Consider the following 24,689-nt stretch of genomic DNA (forward strand, 5'->3'; position numbering starts at 1 on the left):
GGAAGAGGAGGAGAAACAAACATAAACAAGTAAACAACAACAGACTCAGATTTTCAGTATAAACTGAAAAATAACACTTGTGTATTTTTATGTTTGTGTTGTTTTTTTGTTGGTGATTATGTCCATGGGCGGGGCTAAGGACACTGCCTGCTGATTGGCCAGAGAGTTTTGGAGCTACAGCTCAGTGGAACAGAAGTAGACACAGGCGTGGAGTCGCTGTCCGCCTGGAAAAGATAATCTGGCAAACGTTAGATCCTTACAAACATTTTTAATTATTTCGATTATTACATTTACAGTTATTATAAGTAACTTATTGGATGTCGGCGGGGAAAAACTTGTTCCAGATGACTGGCGATTCCACGCCCGTGTCTTCTTGTGGTCCATCGTTGAGCTGTTGCTCCAAAACTCGGTAGCTAATCAGCAGGCAGCGTCCTAAGCTCCGCCCACGGTCATAATCACAAACAAAAAAACTCTCAGAGCAAATAATACACATACAAATAAAAAATACAATAATTTTAAACGATTAAATCGATATTTTGATTTTGTGTTTCATAAAGTGTAATTTGCGTCTTAAAAAGTGTTTGATATTATTGACACAAATCTAATTCTACATTTAGGCGAAACCAACAAAGATGTTTTTTTTTCTTTTTCTGAAATGTAGTTTAAAAAAAAAGATGTAATTTGGTCTATTTTTTTACATTTAGGATAACTTTTATTTTCTTTCCTCAGTCGCTTTATTTAAAAAACAAACAAACAGCAGAATCCTGAACCGGGTCGAGAACACGCTTGACCCACAACAAGTCCGTGTAACAAGTGAAAAATTACACATAACAAATATAAATTCCTCTTATCGAACCATAATTAGTTTTATTTTGAAATCACAGGGCCGACACAAACTGTTATTATTAATATAATAAAAATGCTTTGTATGTAACATGAGCAACATGAGCAGCTGACACATACTGATAAATCTAAATGTGCATGAACAGTATGGACATGTATAAACTGAGTCATGTGACCAGATCAGACCCTCAGGGTGTTGAAGACCCCCCCCACCCCCCCCCACACACACACAGAAAACTAGGCCAACACACATAACACACTGCTAGCTGTCTTTTTTTTCATTTTCTTGATGAAATAAATAAGTGAAAGGGTGAATTTTTACCTCGAGTGTTGACATGAAAGGTGATGAATTCAGCGTCAGCCTCAGATTCACTGTCCTGACTCGCGTCATCGGTAACGGCATCACTCTCACCTGTGATGCTTTTTCCTGCTAAAACAAAACAAGACAAAATGGCCGCCGTGCTAATGTCCTGTCACTGTTCCGCTCTCTTTACCAGAAACTTCATCTATTCTATGAATCTGCAGGCATTTCCTGCTTCTGCGGAAACTAACATGTACTTACTTTCCAAGAACAACTACTGACATTAAATATTTTCCCCTAAAACTACCTTAGTAGCCTGTTTCAACAGGAAGTAGCCTGTTTCAACAGGAAGTAGCTCACGGTTCCATTCTCTTTCAGTATAAAATGTCACCTTTACACATATTAAATCAATTATAAAACATACATGGCACAGAAGTGGTTTAGACTTCTCTCTGTGACACACATATAAGACCAGGATTATTACCCTCACCCAAAACCAATTCTAAACCTAACCCTAAAACCAGGTCTTAACCCCCCAGAAAGACATTTTAAAGATGTAAGGATGAGACAAAATGTCCTAAACTCAGATGGTTTACATGACTATTGGTCCTCACAAAGCCATACATACAAGAATACACACACGCACACACAGTTTCTCTGAAATGAGGTTCTGCTTCACTAGGACCAGGTTTTGGTCTCCACGAGGAATACTGCTCCTGAAAAGGTCAGTGATTACACCAGAAAAGGTCTTAAAAAGGTAACAAATACAAGTACCTCTCACACACACACATTCTTGCACAGCATTTTCAATAACCCCTTACCTTAACCGTAAGCATCACAACTAAGTGCCCTTAACCTAAATCCTAGTCATCAGGACCAGCCAAAATGTCCTCACAAAGATATATTGGTGTTCTATACACACAGTTCCACAGTCAACACAAACAAACACACACACACACACCAGGAGAATGTGTCCAACAAGAAAGCCTCTTCTGTTTGTTTGGACACCGAGTGTCTCAAGGGACAGACGCCACCACCGACTGTGAATGTGGTTTTGGTGCTCTGAGCTCAGGTGGACCACTGAAGGACAGGTCGTTGCGGAGTCTTTGTCCCTGTCAAAGTCTTCCTGCAGGACAGCGTGAAGTCAGTGGAGGAGAAGAGACAGAATGAGTGGACACAATGTGCCGAACACAGACTCGGACACTTTTATTGTACGACTTGTTTGTGTTCTTATATTTTTTTTATATTCTCTACAGAAGTGTTTTATTGTCTGTTCTGTTGTTTGTTTCTATATTTTATTCATCTCTGATGTTGTATTTAACGTGCTTTATAAATAAAGTTGGACTGGGCTTTAACAGGTGAGTTAACTTCATGTGTGGCATTGATAAGTGAGTCAAAGGAGGAGCAGGAAAGACGAAACAAAAATATCTCACGGGCCAAATAACAGTTGTGTCGTGGGCTGGTTGTTGCCCCCGGGCCTTGAGTTTGAAACACGTGAACTCTACACTACTGGACAGTACAATAACTAAGACTCTAATGCACAAACCACATATTTGTTTGAAATGTGAACTTAATTTTAAAGCTTTGTATGAATTAATAATCACATTTAATAAAACAGGTAATTAATCATATATCTATAATCTGTGTTTGTGCCTTATTTAAAAAAAACCCAAAACAATCAACACTTTTTTAAAAAAAGCATTCAATCACTGATCTGTAATTATGTGATTCCTGTGTTGAGAAAGTGAGCCCCCTAGTGGACACTCAGTATCATGTCATCCTGAGAAACCCACCTATAATTCTCCTTCACATCTGTCATTACTAATATCCAGATTATATGTAAATTACTTCATAAAATAATCCAGTTCACATCTCAAACGTCAAAGTCTGACTACTGCCATTCACAGTGATATTCTGATAGTAATCTGACTAAAAGTACAGTAGCAAGACACTAACAACATTTTCTAAAAAACTTAATCCCAATAAAGTCATACCATGATATTAAGAAATAACCAGATTAAGACATCCAATACAATACTAGTCACAATATGTGTATATGTGTTAATCAGATTATAATGCTGGGTGGGTGTCATAATCGGATTATGTGCAGCAAAAAGGTAGACCTTAAACAGCATGAATTCTGACTTTAATCTCAGAACTACAGAATTCTGAGTTTTACTGCTGTTCACAGTGATATTCTGATCATAATCTGATTAAAATAACAGTAGCAAGACACTGGCACACAAACAGCATTATCTAAAATACCTAATCCAAAAAATGTCATGCCATAATATTAAGAAATAATCAGATTAAGACATGTAATCCAATACTAATCACAATATGTATATATGTCTTAATGTGGAATGTCATATGTCAGACTATGTGCTGCAAAGGGTAGATAGTAAAATGAATGGGGGAAAAAAATAATCTGAATATCAGATTATTCCATCTCCAGTTTAATCTGAACACTGTCGTTACAATAAAACGAGCCAAAGATGCGAATCATTGCACACATACAGCGTATTTATGAAAAATAAGAAGAAAGGCATTTTAACAGTAGACAAAAAGAGTTTGATTACGTACGTTTACATACATTGTTTTTATGATGATATAGATATGGTGGCTAACTGGTTAAATAGATTCTTACACTGAAGTGAGCAGTTCTGGTATAAACAAAGACAGGGAAACAATGGCAGCCGTCGAGGAACATGTTAGTTTAAAAAAAATAAAAAAAATCAACAGCATTGTGAAGTGAACAAATCATTTTGGCTCCGAAATGTCCAAAAGTCCCGTGTTCGTTTTAGCCTCCACAGTCTGATCATCATCGCAGCCAGGAAGTGAGAAAATATGTTGATATTTATGTGTATCTAAGATGTTTTTTTAAAAAAATGTTTTCTTTCATTTAACATGATTAAAAATGTGAAGTAAAAAAACTCAACGATGTGGCAGAAAGAAGGTCAAGCTGCCGCGTTAATGTTCCTACTGAGGAGACAACAGAGGATACATCCTAGTGTACATCTGAGGATACATCCTAGTGTACACACCATAGTGTACACCTGAGGATACATCCGAGTGTGCATCTGAGGATACATCCTAGTACATCTGAGGATACATCCTAGTGTACATCTGAGGATACATCCAAGTGTGCATCTGAGGATACATCCTAGTACATCTGAGGATACATCCTAGTACATCTGAGGATACGTCACTTTAAAATAAAAGGAGCCAAAAGAGGAAAAAAAACAGTTATTTATGGAAGAGTATTCAGGCAAAGAAAGTAAAAAATAAACCAGCAAGAATTCTTTAATCTCAGAATGTCAGAACTCTGACTTTAATCTCAGAATGTTAGAATTCTGACTTTTTTCTCTGAATTCTGACTTCAGTCTTGAATTCTGACTTTAATCTCAGAATTCATGCCTTTATTTTTTTTTCCATGCGGCCCTAATACTCTTGAAATTATAAAAAAAAAAAAAAATCACTGCATAAATGACTGAAGTTTTCCCTTTGTTAAGGATATTTTATCATGGAAAATTGACTAAGGGAACTCCTCAGAGCCTTGAAATGCACTTAAATATATAATCTCACTAAATTTACAGAAAGGATATTATTATTACTATTATTATTATTATCAACGCCTCATTTAGTGCATCCCTAATTAGACTGCCTTTGTTTTGTTTTTACACAGGAAGGAAGAGATATTTCTCAGCTGCCTATCAAGAAAGACGACACGACAACAAATACTGTATATGACTAAATGTCTTTGCAAGATCACAAAATACGGGCGTAGCAATATGGAATAGAAATGAGGAAGTTTTTGGTTGAGAGCTGCTTTAATATTCACTTTAAATGAAGCCGATTTGCAATCATTTTCTCTTCATTTTGCTGCGTCACAATTCAGGGGCTGCATCCTCTATAGTTCCTTAACATTACAGGGTGAACTACACATGAGTTATATGTGATTAAAAATGCATCACATGACGTAAATTACAATAAAAACAATAATAATAATAATAGAAAAGGGCCGTTCACATACATCCAAACTCAATTTCTTTAAGAACATACATATGTTCTAGAACAAAACCATATTATTTACATGTCTACAATTTTATTTACACTGTAAATATTAACGTCATGCTGTATATAATGTGGTTATAACGTCTGTACTGCATATACCACTGTATATTTAAATTATTTTACAGTTGCCAATCACACGTTCACTTTTAATAGGGCCGTCGTAAAATTATCGCTATCACTTCGCAAGAGTATGAGACAATTGTATCAAAAGTATGTGTTTACATACAAACGGAGGTCTTGGACCAGGCTGTTTTTGTCGCACAAAACAACCACAACATTTAGCAAAACCTAGGTTATCCACATTTTAAAGATTACCGTGACCCCCCCAGTCACACACAATAAAAAATCATGGCAGAAAGCTAATTAGCTTGCAATGATAGCGACTAAAACCTAGCATGAATTTTAAATGGTAAATGTTGGCTAAAGGAGTCAAAACTTCACTTTATGCTATTTTATGTTATTTAAAACATATTCTATCATCTTACCTACAAAGGTTTGGGGGCAAAAAATATTTTGTGTGGGGAACCCAAAAAAAGTCTCCTGCGACCCATCTGTGGCACCAGAGCCAGTCTTTGGGCACTTCCGGTTTGGAGGCTAGAGGTTTGGTGTAGTGGTTTAGAACTCTCAACTTTGCTCAAGAAGACCTGGGTGCATGCATATTTGGGGATTTTGGGCAAATTGGACACTGAGAGTGGACGGCTGTTTGTCTCTGTGATGGACGGGCGATCTGTCCAGGGTGTGACTTTCGCCGTATGTCAGCTGGGATTGGAGGATAAAGCCATAGAAGACGAGTGACTTCTACAGTTTGACTTTGACGGATTAGCATTGCTAAAGGGTAACGTTTGGTGATATAACGGACAGTTGGTCGAAGCGGGAAAAAACATGAATGGAATGGGAATGCAAGACGGGAATGTGGACCGTAATAGTCTTCTCCTCCAAGGAAAATATGACTTAATGGCTGAAAATAAATCTACAACCACGCAGGAAATGTCGGTAAAAACCTCCCACAGGCAAGAGTTTTCCTTCATATGACCCAGATTTGACCTTCCATTTCCATTTGTTAACCATAGTTTAGATCGGGGGTGACCACATCTGTAGCCAATCAAACACTGGTGTCCCGCCCCCTTTTAACACTAAATGATTATTTGCCAATTAATCAGTAAGAGGCCAAAAAAAATAAATACTATTTTTTGTTATGTTTATTGTGAAATGTGAGTTGTGGACGCCAAGATTTTCTAAATGTTCAGGCGAAACAAGCCATTTTGTCTGTATGTCTTTTCTTTTCTTGTGTATGTTTACTTTTTTTGATTATTTAAGGGTTTTAGTTCTTAGCTTTTTTACAGCGATTATTAGCGATTAGCCATTACATTGTGTATTTGCGCTTCAACATGTGTATTCTTGAATACCATGTGAAACGACAATAAATGTTGAGTAGCTCTCAGAAGAAGAAGAAGAAGAAGAAGGTTGGTGTTCCGTGGGTTTGAGAGTTCCCACCACATACGATACATGAAAGGAAACGGACACCGGAAGCGGAAGTGTGGCACCAAAACAGGAAGTGGGACCCCTCGTTACTTGTGCAGTCAAAAATAAGGCCTATGTGCACTCTGGGAATGCTACTGCCACCTTTGAACCTTTGGAAATGAGGGTTTGTGTTGCTGTTGTTATGAACGTTATTGCTATTATTAGCTTTATCTTGTGAATCCTCTTTTTGTCGCTCTCTCGAAACTCGAAGCTCCTGAACGCACCTTTAAGAGACAGTACAGAGGACGACGCCCATGAATGTGGAGGCAGCTTTCTTCAACGTGTACTTTTAAATAAATATGTACTCATTGTTCTGCGGTTATTTTGAGTGAAATTTGCGATTGCGGTGTGATTTTGCGACATCGAGGACAATATTTAATCCGGGTGACGGTGCGTTCCAGTTGACGTCGAAAGTTCAGAATTTCCCCGTCACAAGTCCTGACACGGGATTTCAAGATGGCTGCCCCTCCCTCGTGTTGCCGCTAAAAACTCTGCTTCCTTTTCCTGTCTCATTAGTTTCACAGTAAGTCAGTTGTACACATAGTACTTCTCAATTTTTTAAATTTGTGGACACGTTGCTGCGATGTATGTCGGCGCTTTTCCACTACACAGTTCCGGCACGGCTCTACACGGTTTGGTATGGTTTGCCATTACTGTAATACCTCCCAAATGTGGGCGGAGTCATCACAGCACGGCTGCGTGAAACACACAAATTAGTGACTTGTAAAACGGGTTCTTTTCGGTGTAACTGAATCATTAGAATCAGTTTGATTAGAAAAGATCTGAACTGAAATACCAGGTTGTGAATTCAGCTCACAATCGCCGATCTTCGGCAGTGCTGTCGCTAAATACACCAGACTCTATATTGAAATATGTAAATATTGAGATTTTAGACATTTCCTTTGCTAAATGTTGGGAGATTAACGGATGTTGCCAGGGTTTTTAAGTCTTCTTAACTGATCTACAGTTTGGTTTGATTCTTGTGTCGGACGTCGCAGCTCATGACTCTTCCAGTGACGACACTCTCTGACCAATCAGTGGTCGGCAGTCTGTCGACGTCAGATTTTAAGTATCACTGAACGGAAAAGTAAAAGAAACCGCGCTATGTCCTCGCCGAGCCGTGTAGTGGGAAAAGCAGCATATGGAATGGAACGCACAATGAGGTTAAGGGACTTTTAACAGAGTTTACTTTCTCAAAGCTAATCGTCACAGGAGCTACTTATATCTTCAGTATCACTTCAGAATTAGACAAATACAAAGGTCTTAACTAGCAGCAGTGAACTCAAACTAAAGAGGAAACAAAGACTCTCTTCTCCTCATCCCCGACAGAAGCTGCAGCGAGCGGACGTTATTTTTTTCTCTCCTTTTTCCTGTTCAACATTTTCTCATTTGCTCCTTTTTGTGTTTGTTTGTTTGTTTGTTCCCCCCAGTCATTTGCACTTCAGATAAAAACATGTTTGTACATTAGGAGCCAGCACAGATTTGCTAGTGAAACAAATATAGCATACACAGATTTTTTTTTTCTTAGATCAGCCTCATTTAAGGATTTCATTGAAAATATATAAAGTGTTAAAAAATGGTAGAAGCTGTGTGTTGTGTGTAAACTGATGATATCGAAACAGAATTTATATAAAACTCCACATTTTTATGGTTTTAAAAATTGGAATATATATATATACATATCTCTATATCTATATATAAAATATGTCTTTGGATTTACCTTGGATTTACCTGGCTCAAGCCTCTTAGTACAGGCACTTGCGGCTTTATACTTCATTATTATGACAAAACTATTATAGTGTATGTTCACTAGAAACTGACAGAACAGCTTTTTTTTTTTTTAAAAAAAAACAAAACATTACAGCCTGGATGGAGTAAATATGATATAAAACAAAATGTGTGAAAATAACAGACAGAGTAAAGAATGAGGAGGAGGAGAAAGAATTTTAGAAAAAGAAGCACTGATGCAGGCAAACGTGAAGTGCCTCGGCGGCGGCGGCGGGGGCGGAGACTCTACTCGGCCAGGTACAGGGCGACGTCGTGAGGAGGAGGAGCAGCAAAAATGCCGTTGAGTTCAGCTGAGAGTCTTTCATCCTGCTGAGGAGAGGAGAGGAGATACAACAGTGACAGGAAATTACATCTTCCTTCCTTTATCCTTACACAGTGACACGATAGTGATATGACAGGAAAACGCGAGTTATAAATAATAATAATAAAAAAATGTTTTCCCCCATTCATAATGTCACAAATAATAATAAAAAAGCTAAATTATTGATAAGGAATCAGGTTTGTGATGAATAAAATCAAAGTTTCTTATGAATTTAGTACAGGGATTATTGGCAGATATTGAAAAAGCATACATTTGTCTTAAAATGAAGCATTTTTGATTTCTGTAGACGTAGAAGAAGCCGTTAAGAAGTCATCTTCACGGTGTTTTCTACAGCAGCCACTCTTATTTTGGGGATGGAAATCATCAATAAAATCATTTTATTTTAAAAAAAAATAATTGTCTTTTAATGGGGAAATGTTGGAGAACCAAAACTCAAAAGATGTTTAAACATTTGTCCATTGAGGGCTACTGTAAAAACAATGGCAGTCCAAAATGGCAGCCTTCAATAGAACTGACTCAACCATGACATCAATAAAAAAAAAGTCTAATTCTGGGGTTTATTATTATTGTTACGGATGCACAATATTTTTTTTACTAATAATAAATGAATAAATAAATGAAATAATATGTCACAGCAGACATTTCTTTCATTGTGCAAATTAATAATTGAGGACGGCACAAGCACAGAAGTCAAGGAGATAAAGCCAATATCGAGCTGATAATATTGTGCATTCCAAATGATTTTATCATCAATTTCTGCCAAATGAAAACTATTTTACTTAAACTGTACACCCTGGACATTTAAGATTGAACTTTTTGGCTCAACAGCGAACGTTGAAAAGGCACCTGACACTTGTTTGTGCGCAGCAAATGACCTTAATCAATAAAGAGACGTGTTTAAAATGTTAAACGTTTGATAAATATAAAGCAAGTTAACAACTTCCAATATATACTGTAGCTATGGAAGAAACTTACACTGCGATATCATCATTAAAATTCTATTTACCTGCATTTGCCGGAGGTTTTCCTGGTAATGGTGAATGTTAAGTGCACGCTCTGAGGCCGACACGATGTTGCCGTTCTCCTGGTTGACGGCGGACACGCCCGCCACCGGCTCACCTCGGCCCCACGGCAGGCAGCGGGAGCCTTGCAGGGGACTCTGGCCCAGCAACGCGTCTGTCTCCCGCAGCACGGTGGACCCGGTGAGGCCCAGCATGCCGTCCAGTGCCGCCGGGCTGGAGGAAAAGTGGTGGCTGAAAATGCAGCCCCTGTGCGAAGCTGCCTGGCCACACGTCAGCTCCCCCTGCTGGCCATGTTTCACTCGGGTGACGCTGCTCTGCCAGAGGCTGGCGTGCGGGAATGTTTGGCTCTCTGCCGTTTGTCCGTTACACGCCGGCATCGGAGCATGTCCGTTGTGCGTGACGCCAGTGTGCGGCAGCTTCTGCTGCTGCTGACTCTGTGGCCACTGCTGAACCTTGTGCGTGTCGAAGGCGGGGCTTCCTTGCAGGTGAGGTGCGGAATAGTGCACGGGAATATTTGGCGGCGGGGAGGATTTTAAGTCTTTGCAAGGAATGAGGGGAGGTAAAATGTCCATGACGCCAGGTGCTACATTGATTGCCGTTTTCACAGAGCTCGGCAGCATCGGTCCATTTGCTGCCATTGCAGGAGCCTGTAAACTGTTCTGCGCGGGCACAGTAATCCCCGGAGGATGCTCCGTGTGGCCGAAGGACGCCTGCCCGAGGGACTGAAAAGGAGCCAGAGGATCCACCCCTGAGACATTAGGGACAATAAGCTCTGGGATTTCTATCGACGGGCTGAAAATGTCCTGGAGCTGCAGCTCCTGAGGAGGCGGCAGTTTGGCGTCAGACTGAGCGAGAAGGTGACCTTGGTGCGAGAGCTTCTGGCCGCCGTTGAAGATCACAGCGGCCTCCATGATGGCGGTGTCCTGCTGGTGAGCGTAGAGGCCGTTCTTTGGCGAGAACGTGTGATTGGGGCTCAGCTTCTTAAACATCTGTTCCTCGGAGAAATGAGCCGCAACGTGGCTGAAGGCGCCGTGATGATTGTTGCTCCCTGGCGTCAGGCCATTGGTGGGTCTGGGGTTCTCCTGGAACAAGATGTCATCGATGTAGTCGAATATGTCTGTGGTGAGGATGCTGTCCAGGTCGGACTTGATGCTGTTCTGCTGATCGCCCTCCTGACCCAACCTCTTGAGAGCGTTCTCCCACTCCACCAGCTCTTCGTCGCTGACCTCCAGGTTCTGCAGCGTCGCGGGGAGGTCGCCATTCTGGGCAATCTTCTCCAGGTTGTCGATGACGGCCATCACAGACTGCTTGGACTCCTCCTTCACGATGGCACTGTTAACCGCGCTGCTCATGGCCCCAGCGTCCTGCCACGTGTCGCTGGGTATGCTGACCAGGGCGTGGCTCTCCATGAACACCTGGTCCACAGGTGAGGGCGACGCGGCAGCCTGCGTGTAGGCCGACTCGTCCTGTCTCAGGAAGCAGTCCAGCAGAGAGTGGGGGGGCACGTCTTTGCCCATGTCGCAGTCGAATTTCTTGTTGAACTGATACAGCGAGACGTCCACAGTGGCAGTGGTGGTGTAGAGGACGGCTTCCCCTGTGGTGATGGCAAAGGCCGGCTCCACCTGCCTCCGGTGCAGATATTCCTCACCCTCCGCATTGCTGGGAGAGACCAAAGAAGTCACATTAGAGATATTAACAACTACTTTAGCATAGCTAATTAATAGCATGTCAAGCTCCGCCCTGAGTGTAAATTTGAGTGTAAAAGCCAGTCTGTGTTTCTCAAACTCTCTATACGGAGACCGAATCACATCATACAGTCAATTTTGAGCAAAGGGCAAATTTGCCTACCAAATCATTGGGGAATGTGCTTGGTGTCTTTAATCATACGTGTGTATATACATATGTACATATATATATGTATATATATATACATATATATGTATATATGTATATATATGTATATACATACGTATATATATTTACATATACTGTATATACACACACATATATTTATATATATAAATATATATATATTTATAAATATAAATATACATACATACATATGTATATATACATATGTATGTATACACTTTAATATATACAGTCTTTGGAGGGAAAGTAGCGCTGAAACTAGTACTCGATTATTGATTGAACTGCTTTGACAAAAATGTTATTTTTTCACAGGCTTTCTGATTTTTCAGCTTCTTAAATGTGAATATTTTCTGGTTTCCTTGCTCCACATAAACAAAGAAATCATTCAAACTGAATCATTTTGGTCTGTGGACAAATAGGACATTACATTTAACTGGGCGGATCAATCGATTATGAAAATAACCGCTAGTTGCAGCGCTAACACTGACAAACACACAGACAGAAAACTCTTTCATTTATCTACACATATCTACATGTTTAATCACAATAAAGACACTAAAAAACAAGCAATAAAGCACTTACGATAAAGCTCTCTGGTTTGCGATGATAAACTCAGGTCTCCCTCCTTTGTAGATCAGCCTGGCGTTGGACTTCACCCACACCCACTCGTTGGTCTTACTCAGGAGCCGGAAAACACACAGTCCAGTCTCTCCTGTTTTAATCACTGCAATAAAAATAAACCACACAAACACACAATGAGAGACTGTGGGAGATCAGCAGTAAATACTGGTTACGACATCACTGAACGTCGTTATTTGTGTATTTATTTCATCCTCTCCTGTTGTTGTTTATTGTTTGTTCTTGTAACCACAAATGACTAGAAATGACAGAAATGATCATATATTGTCCCATACAAATGTTTGTATGAGTATGTTTTATTTTGTATGTATTGCTGCTATGTTTAAACAATTTAATTTCCCCTTGGGGATGAATAAAGCATTTCTTTTCTATTCTATTCCATTTGTATCCAGATTAATTGTACTGTTTTGATGTTGGTCTACCTGTCGAGTGACAATTTCCCGATAAAACAAAACCGCGTTCATGTGTTTAAATTCAAACCTACTGCGCATGTGTTTGTCGGCACAGTACATCATGTCCGCTGCATGAATGAACTGGTAGCCGGAGCCTTTCATACAGATTTCCAGCTCCGAGTAGCCCAGGACGACCTTGCCCCTGTAGAGAGACAAGCAAAGACAAAAAGACAGCACATGAAGTTAGTTTTACTGCAATAATATAGGAGTACATAAAGCAAAAGTGGTGAAAGGAGGAGACTGAGGCACCTGCTGTCAATGCCTGTGGGTGTGAAGTCCAGCTTGTGTTTGGTTTGAAAGAGGAGCATCTTTGCTCTGATCTCCACAATCGCCGGAGGTTGGACGGGTATCGCAATGGTGAACAGCGCCAGCTGAGGCTTGTTGCAGACCTGGTTGTCCCTCAAGACACTCTGGCCGTGGAGGTACTTCAGTCGTCCCTGGAATTTCAATGCCTGGATTGGGGGGGATAGATAGAACGTGAGGTAAGTAATCAAAACAGTACAACGGGGCTACAAATTGACAACTTAAATATCGCCGTATTGACCAGAAAGCCGGAAGAGTTGTCCAGGAGGCAGCGGAAGCGACAGACGAAGGTGCGCTCCAGGAACGAGGAGTTTTCCGGGGGGAGCTGCTCGGGGCTGTACATCACTGTGTTAGCAGCGCTCAGGACTGAGACCAAAGACAAAAAAAAAAAGTCAAAATGACGCCTGTGCATGATGAAAGTCACGTTTTAAATTTCAAACTCACCGTTTCCACCCACACAGGCTGGCGGGGGCTTCATGGCGAAGTGCAGCTGCTCTCTGAACAAGTCCCGGTCGTCGGTGTGGATGAGATCATACACACTCTGGTGAACAACATCTGACTGTTGGCAGGAGAGGGGACAACAAGACATCAGCCACAATGCGAGGAGCTCACAAACACTAAGCGGTTCTCAAAGTATGGGGCTGTGGGACCAAAAAAATGTGCATACTTTTCCCAACCCAAGTTAAAACCAAGGTTCTAGCTAGTGCATTTTAGCGTAACTGCCCAGAAGAAGTCAGAGAACTTCCTGACAAAAATCACGCGCAAAAACATTACAAAATGAAGTCACAAAGGATATTTGTATTTTTCAAGAGAAAAATAACAACTAGAGAGATGCAGGCTCCCCCTTGTGGATCTCACTGGGACTGTATGTTGGTGAAATATTCATGATTTTAGCCTGATTATCCCAGTAATGGCAATTTACCACAGTCAACTGTACATACATATTGTGTAATCTGTAATATGTGATGTTATATAAAAGCACTTAGAGAAACAGAAGAAGAAGCAGCAGCTCACCTGATGGAAGCCCAGGTAATCCTTGATTGTGGACGAGGCATAAAACACCAAACCATCTGACGTGACCACAATCACAAACCCGTTCAATGCCTGCACGGGGGAAACATACAGTCAGTCAGTTAGTTAGTGAGTTAGCAAACACACACATCTCATGAAATTATATAATTACAATTAATAATTGTATTACAATATGCCAGTATTGTCAGTTTATTGCTCACGCATTTTTTAAAATTTATTTAAATATTTAATTTATTCATGTTTTTGCTTATAGATTTATATATGCAGGCACATAGTCTTTACGTTATTCTTCATGTTAGTCTTTATAGGGATTATTGTATGGTTGTGTGTGTCTGTTCTGGGAGAGTTTTAGTAGTTTGTAGATGTGGTTTGCAGTCGCCTTTGTATTGTCTTTTTTTCCCCAGAAGAAAATAGAGGAACAATGACTTTGGAATGTGTTGTCGAGCTGTAACGTCCACTATGTACACTGAGAAATGAATTTATCTAAAACGTTATTTAGGGTTTACAGTATGTTAAAATTATATTTTATATTATATTTTGTCTATAAGGGCACAAAATTGATCAGTAAAAGCAACTTTTAACGACATTTTACAGTCTGTGTGGATGAGTTTTAAGTGCAAGCAACAAACAAATTAAATATGTATAATTCTGTATTAAAAAAGATGTCAGTTTTGGGATGACAGTCGGTGAGTCACATGGCCCAGCTGCAGCTCCTCAAAGAGCCCTTTGTGTGACACAATCAGTGCCCGTTGTGATCATTGCGCAGAGCAAGGTGTGAAAACATACGTGACAGGTGAGCGCAAATAAACAAGGCACATGACGGCGTTTGACAAGCAGAGGTTTTGTTAAAAGCCACCGAGCATGGCCGGGGCTTTGGCACCCGGCACCAAGACGAGCAGTGTCACCTGTCATAACTTCCTCCTCCGTGGATAGACCTGGATTACCTGTATACAACATGACTAACGCGCAAATAAACAAAGTTTGAGTGTGCATTTGTGCACCTGCCGGGCCTCGGGGGCAGGGGAGTGACGAATTACACCGTGAGAGGAAAGTAACCTCCGACTGTTTCAGGGTGGTTTAAAGGTGGCTTTTTTTGGTTCTACAAAGGGAGTTTTTTGCCGAGCATTTTACATACATTCAAAAATCACATTTTAGTTTTCCCGTCTCGTACCTGGAGGAGGAGGTCCCCCTCAGAGAAGCTTGTGGCGTCCGCGCTGTTTCCGTTCTGTCCATTCTGTCCGTTTAGCCCTTTCAGTGCGGGGAACAACGAAGCGTTGCCGCTCTTCGTGGTCGCTGTAAACGAGGTGACAAAAAAAAAGGCAAAGAGGATATCAGTATAATTTCTCGATGCTTGTATAAATGACAGTGTGGCAAAATAAACATATCATAACCGATCAATTCACAAAATGAGCAAGCACTATAGACGTCATTGGAGAGGAACCAGACTCAAAGATATCGTTAAAGTACCGATTAAAGTATTCGTTAGCTGCAGCCCTGGTTATTTTCATAATCGATTATCTTCTTAATTAATCGCTTGGTCCATAAAATATTGAAAAATGTGGATCAGTATTTCTCAAAATTATTCAGTGTTAATGATTTCTTTGTTATGTGAAGCAAAAAAAACCAAAAAAAAAAACCAAGAAAATATTTATATTGAAAAATCTCTGTTTCTGCTTTAGTTTAATTAATTTCAAGGTAGTTCATTATTATATCATTATTTATTTTAGTAATTGACTAAGGACTGATTCACCTTTTTGGCCCTAAAATATCCAACTGGAACTTTACCAAAAATCAAAACAGCCCCAGTGTGGATCTATAAATATTCTAATGATAGGTTCATAAATCCGCAGAAGAAAAAGCAAAGCCAGCTCTCAGTCGTTGGTGCACTGCCAGAAGACAGGTTTTCTCATTGCTGGGAAACCGATATGGCAGCCTGCGTATCCGCACACACATAATGCATGCGCAGAAATAACACACACACACACACACACACCGTCCTCTTGTATCTGTCCCTGGAGGGTTTTTGTAAGCAGTAGCCAACAAGAGTGCTTCCCTTATCTGAAAGGCCACTACAGGAAAATCCCAGGATATGGCCTCTCCCAGCACGTCAGTGCAGCCCTGTCACGCAACTCCTTAAAGAAGGGAAGGGAAGGGAAGGGGGCCCCCCACCCCGAACTCTCCTCTCCAGCACAGACACACAAGACACTCCACACCCCCGTCTGAGAGAACTCACACAGCGTTTACATAAACACCCCGACCTGCACGGACTGACACTCTGCATGTGCAGCCTCAGAAATCAGGCAAGCACCAATTAAAAAAAAAGAAATCCCACACACACACACTCATCATGATTAGCTATTCCCACTTCAGCCAAACACGCTGGCCAACGCAGGCCGAGCTACGTCAAGTTAAAAAATCTGGATAATCCAATACATCCCTCATGGGTTGTTTTTTTCCCCCCGTTTTTCTTTCTCTTTTTCTTTTTTTTCCCTCTATTCAGAGATCGCGTGAGTGAGTGGGCCTCTCTGTGGCTGCCTGTTTGTTTTGATTCGAGTTTTCTTCCCCAGCGGTGAGCGCTCTGTTCTCCCTCCCCGTCTTTTTCCATTGTTAACAGTTTGTGGCACAGTTGCTCGTGTGCTTACACATGCAGTCCTCCATGCTGCTGCTGCAGGAGGAGGAGGAGGAGAGGGGAGGCATCATGGATGTGTCATGATACCCGGACAGAGCTTGACCAGAGGCTGGAGACACATTCTTGTGAGTTTGTGGGAGGCCGTGAAGGAAGATTCCCACTGACATCAAACACAGAGCAGGGAGGAGGAGGACGTTTGTGGTATTATCAAGACTGGATTGACATGATTTTTTTCTTTTTTTTCTTTTCTGTGTGTCAACACCAAGGCCAGGAAACACTTACTCCGACACTAAGGCCACATGTAAGCCTGTGGAGTTGTTCTACCGGTGCCGAGGACTGGTTTACAATCTGATGATTTAGATCGACACAAGGCCGACTAATGGCCGAGATGGATGGCTGCACTCGCTAATCCTGAGCATGGCTTTGTTGATGTTATTTCATTCAAGTTCTCAGCGAGAGAAAATATGAAACCTGGACAGACAGTGTGTAACAAACAAACAAACAAACCAAAAAGCCTTCAGGATTGAGAAGTCAAGCCTGGGAAGTAGGTCAGAAGTAGCTGTAGATGTTTGAAAGGAAGTCTGAGCTTTGAGAGTTATTCGTCGGATATACTGAGTTATTAAATAAATAAAACAATAATTTCCCATTTCTTTGCTCTTGAGGTTTGGGTATCACGGATGCACATTTACTGTCCAAACAATGAATCAATCAGCAACTCGAGAAATCAAGGATTTCATTGAAGATAACCCCAAAAAAGAAAATATTCTCCTGAGTTTCAGCTCTTTTTCAATAAAACACGATGTCAATAATGTTCTTATTTAGAGAGCAATAAATGTGGGCATCATGTGCTTGACAGATGGCACAGTCTAAATTATATCTGTGAATTTCAGGTTTCATTTTTTTATTTACTGTCAATATTATGAATTAATGGAGGCACTGTGGCGACCCCTAAATGTAGAAGCCGGAAGAAGAAGAGGATTATGATTGCTATTGTTTAAAATGCTCAACAATGGCATAATAACCAATCATTTCTAGAGGCCAAACCTGTCTATGTACAACCCACTGGGGATTTATTATCGCTTCTTTGCTCCATATGACAAAAAAAACCCATTAAAAACTATTACTTTTGTGGACAAAACATCATAAATCAAGGTTTAGGAAGCACCAATTATCATTATTTGGCATTTTATGACCCAAAAAATAACTCAATTAATCGAGAAACGAATCAACCGCCTCATCGAATCGTTGGCCGCGGCCTAATTTACAAAAAAAATCTTTTTTAAGACACGGTGTAATCCAACACTAGTTTTACCATGGAACTGCAGCTTCCCGTTTCTGAAAAGAGGCAATTAGAGGGTTTGATGAATTGCTTTTCATGTAAGAATCACTCCGGGCAAACAACAGGGAATGAGGTAAGCTGTAAGGGATTTTTTGGCGTCTTTTCACTGTAGGATAATTAAGTGAAATCCAGAGAGCCGTGATGGGCCACGCAATCAAGTTTGACTATTGTAAGGTCTTGCTAGTAGCGTGTAATAGTGAGATAAAAGACAGAGAACATACAAGTGGATTTATTTGTGGGGGTAGTATTTTAGCATGGCGAATGGCTGTAGAAACAACAACAATAATAATAATAAAAAAAGTAAAACTGAAGCAGCTTTAAAGTATCTGCATGTGCTCTGAAAAGTAAGGGGAGGAAAAAAGGAAATGCTGTCACAGATTGGACGCCTGCCATATTCTGACTGAGTATAAAGCATGCCAGCAATGCATAGGGGAATATTATCTTGATTTGAAAACATTTAGTTCCAGTAGATCCTGTACAGAGATCTCTGTTCTCACGCAGATGTTCAGGAAAGGGCGGCGCTTGCGGGGTGGAAAAACAGCCAATGAGCTGGATCACTAAGTCCATTGGTTTGTCCGTCCACCCGTCAATCAGCCCTTTTGATTAATGTGCCTGTTTCGTCTCCGTCACCCCGGCGCATAAAGAAACAGCCTTAGAGCTTGCGGTGATGAGGCCACAGTGTCATGTCCAAGACAAAGAGGGAAAATTCAAAGCGTTGGATGAAAACCAGAGGTTTGTCTTACACCTCATAAGAAGAACTTGTGCAGCCAGTGAATGTTAACAAGCTTTTTCTTTGTTATTTGCACCAACATTTGCCTTTCACACATTTTTATGTCCTTTTACACCAAAACCTGATCCAGGAGTAGAGTTTCCTCTATGATATCTGCAGCAAAGCTCTGTTACTGGTTCATGTTCATGTTGTGCAACATTTATGTCTGTGCTGAACTGTGGTGATGTGATATATATATATATTTATACACACATCCTCTCAAAGCTTACATGCTCTGGATACTGGATTTTGAGGTTCATTGCACCCTTTATCATAGTTTCTTGTATGCTAACATTGGACAATCTGACTGATGATCAACAACACCAGCATGTTCTAATTTTTTAGGGCCCATCTTGGTTCTGCTTCCACCTTATCAAGACAACATCTTTCAGAAAAGTACACAGAGTTATAAGTCTTCAGGCCCAGGACTTATTCTTATGGTTGGTAGCAAAGGTCTATATTGAAGTCAGGAAAGTGGAACAATCTATAAAATGATCTGGAACTTATTTGGACACTTTCAAAGTGATTTTAAATGACTTGGAGGCAGAAATGTTACAATTTTCTATTGTATTCTGTGTGTCTGAAAAGTCGTAACCCTGTCACTTCACCTTGTTTACTGGCAAAATCTGTTAAAAAAGACTTGAACCTGCAGGATTGTAAAGGTTGTGGGTTTGTTGTAGCACAAACGCCAAGAGCCAATGTTGATGAACTAAAGTCAAGACAAACAGCAATTACATGCTATTCAAGACACAACGTCAAGGTCGGGTCTGGGGGCATAATGTTCAATCAACAAGGCACTATTTATAGCTGTTTTGGTTTCTTTTTATCTGCTTTTAAAAGTAATGGCAGCAGCCTTGTGCTGGGCACAGCCGCAGAAGGAAGACAAAGCCAAATTCAGGTTACTGCTAAGGGCGTGCCTGGCATATCATGTCACCAAAATGATTCTTATCAGGCTCCAGGTGGTCAGTCAAAGCTCTCACGAGGCAGGAATGGTGTAAAACTATACCCTGAGCCAGAAATATGATAAGTCTAAGTTTAGCCCTGGAAAATCACAGTGTATGTGCTTGTCGCAGCTGATAGATGTAGGAGTGAAATACTAGGCCTTATCCACACGGAATCAGAACTTTTGTGTGAACATGGCATCGTTTCAAGAATTGTCTTCATACACACAAAATCCCACACGACGACTAAAAGCTGCAGTACCAATGCCCCACCTGTAAGTGGCGCTGTGACGCTGCCACCGAAAGAAATGTGAAAGAAGAAAGTAGTTTTTCCACTTGCTCCAAAAACCGCGTTTTAGGGCTAGCCAATGCTTCCGTGTCGTCATCGCGTTAAGCCAAATTCAAGCGTCATTCGGGACTGGTTCCTTTTTTCAGGAGATTGTGAATAAGTGTCCTTGCCTCACGTGTCTGCAGATTCAAATCAAATACGACAACTACTACTGATTTCAAGAGATCGGCATCGGTCATAGAAAAGCCCAAAAATCAAATTTACTCTTCTGAATAACAACTGCTTTAAAAAAAATCCTTTTCGTATCTGGTTAATTTCAAAGTTATGGTCCTTAAATAAATTTAATAATACATCTTCTGTGCTTGTGATCCCCGACCAAACCTCTAAACGGGACCACAGCTGATGTTGATTGGGCACATAAACAAACAAAAGCGCTTCTTGGAACACTACATGTCACAGAAAGCCTCGGTGGGCGAAGTTTGTCTCCAGACAACAGGGAACGGGAATGAAGTTGGAGCTATGAGAGGAGAGGAGATGCAGCGCTGTGGTTTAATGCTGGAGAGACTTGAACAAACCATTCCTGAGAATGGAAATTGTTAAAAAACGAAAACATGATTAAATCTGTCGCCCAGTGGTTGCTCACATTCTCACGATATTTCCAAGCGGCGAGTCATGAATCACAAGCTTGCAGGCGAGAGCCGTCACTCCAGCAAAGATGTCCCTCTTCTCGCGTGTTGTGACACCGCCGGGGCCATTCGCAGAGGCTTTTCAGAGCTTGTACAACAAAAGCACGGCTTTCATGTAGCATATCCTCATAACAATCCCGGCAGGATTCAAAAACAAACAAGACTGGGCTTCCCATGCTGATGCTTGTTCTTGCCTCTTTATTTTTCCCCGCTACACTTGTGTCGTGTGGATGGGTTTGTGTGTTAAAACGTCCCAGAATACCAAATTATATTAAATTATAGCACATAATATGGTGTTACCACATCAACGATGATTGCTAACAGGCCCTGGATGTTTTCAATGGACTTGGAAAGCAAGTCCACATTTTTCCCTCAAATTTCTAACAGCATCACACAAATATGTCAGCAGCAGTGATCCACGGGCCTTTCAAAATATCCAGTACTGCCCCGTCAAGTCACGCTATGAGGAGAGCGGTCTTGCTTTCAATGCAACCTTAAATAGCCAGATCCATTATCGGGTCTGTGAATCTCCCTTGCACCCCCTAAAAACTGCTTATGTTTGATCTTCTCTCTAAAGCTTTTTTTTTTCCCTTTCTTTTCAACGGATTATAAGATATTTATCTCAAATTCTAGGCATGTCCCCACTTGTACAGCCATGCCTGGTGTGTGTTTTGACTGGGAGAACCCTTGAGATTCAACCACGGTGATCTTGTTTAGATAGACGGCAAAGGTCCCGTGTTTTGGGAAGCCATCCTTTGACTCAACGTTTCATCTTCATCAGCTTGACATGACTAAAATCAGGGCAGATTCAACATTTCAAATGATTCATCCCCACTGAGTTTATTATACACGCTGGACTTAAGGAGCTTACGGGTACTGCACAGCTGTCACCATGTGTTCCCCAGGATGTAAACAGACACACATCAGAACTTCATCCAGACTCTTTCCTCGTCCATTCCATCCAAACCTGAAAACCTGTAGTGCATGACGGTTCATGTTCACCCATCATGCGTGGACCAGTGTAAACAGGAAGCAGAGTGTCTGTTTGCAGTTGCCTTGCTTGTTTGTAGAAAACACTACAAATGAGGAACAGCAACACAGAGCAAGCAAGACCAGGGATGTCTTGCCTGACAACAAGCTGAAATGTTTTAAATTCTGGTGGACAGCAAACACCAGAAGAAGAAGACGACAATGATGACAAGGATGGCGAAGGGCTCCGACTTCATCGTTTTCCCACAGTTGTGTATTTGTTGTATACAAAACAACGCAAGGGTGGCATTTTCAGAGTCTTGCCTTCTGGGACCTGTTTTCCAAAAATACCATTTTAAGGGCTCCCACAACGCCAGTTCCATGTTGATAAAAAGGCCGACACTGTACAAAATTTCTGCCGATTCACGTAGACTCGTTCTCATGTGACGTGTGTGGACAAGAAACAAAAAACAACTCAAGTCTGAGAGGTCTGCTTTGTTTTGTTACACAAACGCGACATATTCTGACATCAGAGGCAGAAGCTGTGACTTTGTTCCTTTACCTATATCCATACATATCTATATATATCTATACCCCCAACAGTGTTTCAAAAATCCACCACATGACACTAATCTGTATCTCACCATCTGTACACGTTATTCATAGACAACACAAACTGTTTGAGAGTCAAAAAATATCCACACTGCGTGACATTGTTGACCTGATTGCCTACCAATATTTCTCTCTTGGGACGAACTCAAGCTTGAGTCTACTTTTCTCGAGTCTAATGCACAAACCACTGTTTTGGCAAGGATTAACAAACTTTAACCCAAAGAGGGATGAATGAACTGCTGAGAAACCTGTGAAACATTAAACTAGAACACACATCAATTCTTATATGTGTATTTACACAGCCCTCACAACCCAGAGTGACCTTTGTGTCACAGGAGGAGGTCTACAGTCTCCTCAAATGACTCTAAATGCTGTAGTGTATACGCCGGACCTGTGTGTACACCAAAAACAGAGAACCAGAAGAAGACGTGGAGCAAAACACATGAGTCTTGTGAGCAATGTACAATGTACAATGTAAAACTGAAAATAAAAGTTAAACATAGGGTGAATGGAGGTGGGGGATGTGACATCATCATTCTCTTAAAGTTGTGTATTTGGTAGCATACACAAAAAACACACGGCAGGCGCTTTCAGGCCTCATGCACATGGAAACAGAACTTCCACTGTACAATCTTTTTCATTCTTAAGAAGTTTTCCACAAACAGGAAATGTCTTCATCCACACAGAATCCCCAATGAGTCACCGCTGTAGTATATGTGGTATACTGTCATTACACCAGGCCTGTCTGCAGCTTGGCTTTAAATGCCCTCCATTGGCCCATTGGAAAAATAACATAGCGATGTTTATGTTGCTTCACTGTGACACGAGCGACATAAACAGTCCACCTCAGCAAACTCTCACAACACCAAAAACCCTCCACCACAATAATCATCACATTTGTGAGATTTTCATTTTAACTTAAAGAAGTGTACCAATATGCTATTGGGAGGTTCACTCTACCTTTGTAAAGGTCAAACAGGCTAAATGTTTTGTCTTCTATAGGAGCAGCTGTAACAAAATCACAACAATCTGCTCCTACATGAACATATGAGCTCTCAACTACCAGGTCCTACTGAAGATGACACCAAAAAGCTGTAGAACTCACAAAGTAGGCAACACGAAGCCAGATAAATACTGCCATCTGATATCCCTCCGAACAATGTCCAACAATTCTTACTTTGGCTGCCATTGTATTCTTAATCAAACAGCCCAGGCGTTGGTACAAGAGGATCCCGCAGAGAAGGTTTTGTTTTTTTTTCAAAACACTTCAGTCTGCATTAAGTGTCACGACAGCCAAGAAGACAATCTGGCACTTTACCATGCCAGGTAAAGTGCTGTGTGCGGCATCTGCCAAAGCATGTGTGGGCATTCTATTTTAAATCCACTTTCACAGACTAGACTAGGTATTTAACCTGAATACTTATATGGTTTGATCTCAAATTACTGCTCTGTTAGCAGCCAGAGACTCCAGTCTAGCTTTTTTTGCCACACCATAGAATTACAATGCAAAATTGCCAGTTAACTTTGCTCTCTCTTGTTCTTTCACTCACCCTCACATGCGGCCTTTCCATTCTTAGCGTCAAAACTCAATGTTTATAATTAAGTTTTTAACATTAGCGTTACTTAATTGAGTTTCCAGCTCTCAGACAGAACCGCGGTCACTGTAGCCACAGACACTGTCTGACCCATTTTTGCTCCAGAGCAAAACCAACAAATGATGGCTGAGTGTTGACCCAGACTTGACCCCCCACCATCATGTTACCCTTAGCACGACATCGGTTATCGGAGACAATCAATTCACACACACACATGCACACAGAGACACACGCTTAACTCATGATGCCATTAACACTGTAGTTCTACATTTCCATATGGTTAGGCTGCTCACAAGAGACAGATTAAAGACAGAATGGTAGATATTAAATCATTGGTGGGTGACATATCTCTTTAAGGCAAGATTATGTTTTGACTGGCAGTCAGTCAGAGAGTGAGAGAGTTGGTAAGGCAATTATGAGTGAAACCACTGGTAATTACAGTGAACATGATGCAGAGGGACCATGAACTGGTTTTACACAACAATGCAATGATGTTCTTTTGGAGATATGCGTATGTTGTTTTATCTGTTGGTTGAACCCTACCAAATCTACACCTTCTTCTTTTTTTAGCCAAGTCTGCTACTGGGACTACTGGCGGCAAGCCTTTCAGAAACCGCTTTATCCTACACATGAGGGTTTGTTGATATAGCACTCAAGGTGAAGTACACCTTGGACAGGTCACCAGTCCATC

At 41.0% G+C, this 24,689-nt stretch overlaps 1 protein-coding gene across 1 annotated transcript in view; it reads right to left on the reverse strand.

Annotated features, from left to right (window-relative positions):
• Positions 1-3,579: 3,579 nt before the first annotated feature.
• The window catches only part of LOC122785012 (aryl hydrocarbon receptor-like), a 30,848-nt gene continuing 9,738 nt past the window's right edge, over positions 3,580-24,689 (reverse strand). The window contains exons 3-11 of the mRNA XM_044050559.1: positions 15,341-15,462; positions 14,152-14,241; positions 13,582-13,696; positions 13,379-13,503; positions 13,084-13,286; positions 12,867-12,976; positions 12,326-12,467; positions 9,856-11,530; positions 3,580-8,836 (exon numbers count right to left, since the gene is read on the reverse strand). Of these exons, the coding sequence (XP_043906494.1) occupies positions 8,753-8,836; positions 9,856-11,530; positions 12,326-12,467; positions 12,867-12,976; positions 13,084-13,286; positions 13,379-13,503; positions 13,582-13,696; positions 14,152-14,241; positions 15,341-15,462 (2,666 nt within the window). The 3' untranslated portion in view covers positions 3,580-8,752. The remainder of the gene's footprint in view (positions 8,837-9,855; positions 11,531-12,325; positions 12,468-12,866; positions 12,977-13,083; positions 13,287-13,378; positions 13,504-13,581; positions 13,697-14,151; positions 14,242-15,340; positions 15,463-24,689) is intronic.

This window comes from Solea senegalensis, linkage group LG2 (assembly GCF_019176455.1).
Source record: "Solea senegalensis isolate Sse05_10M linkage group LG2, IFAPA_SoseM_1, whole genome shotgun sequence".
NCBI classification, from domain to species: Eukaryota; Metazoa; Chordata; class Actinopteri; order Pleuronectiformes; family Soleidae; genus Solea; species Solea senegalensis.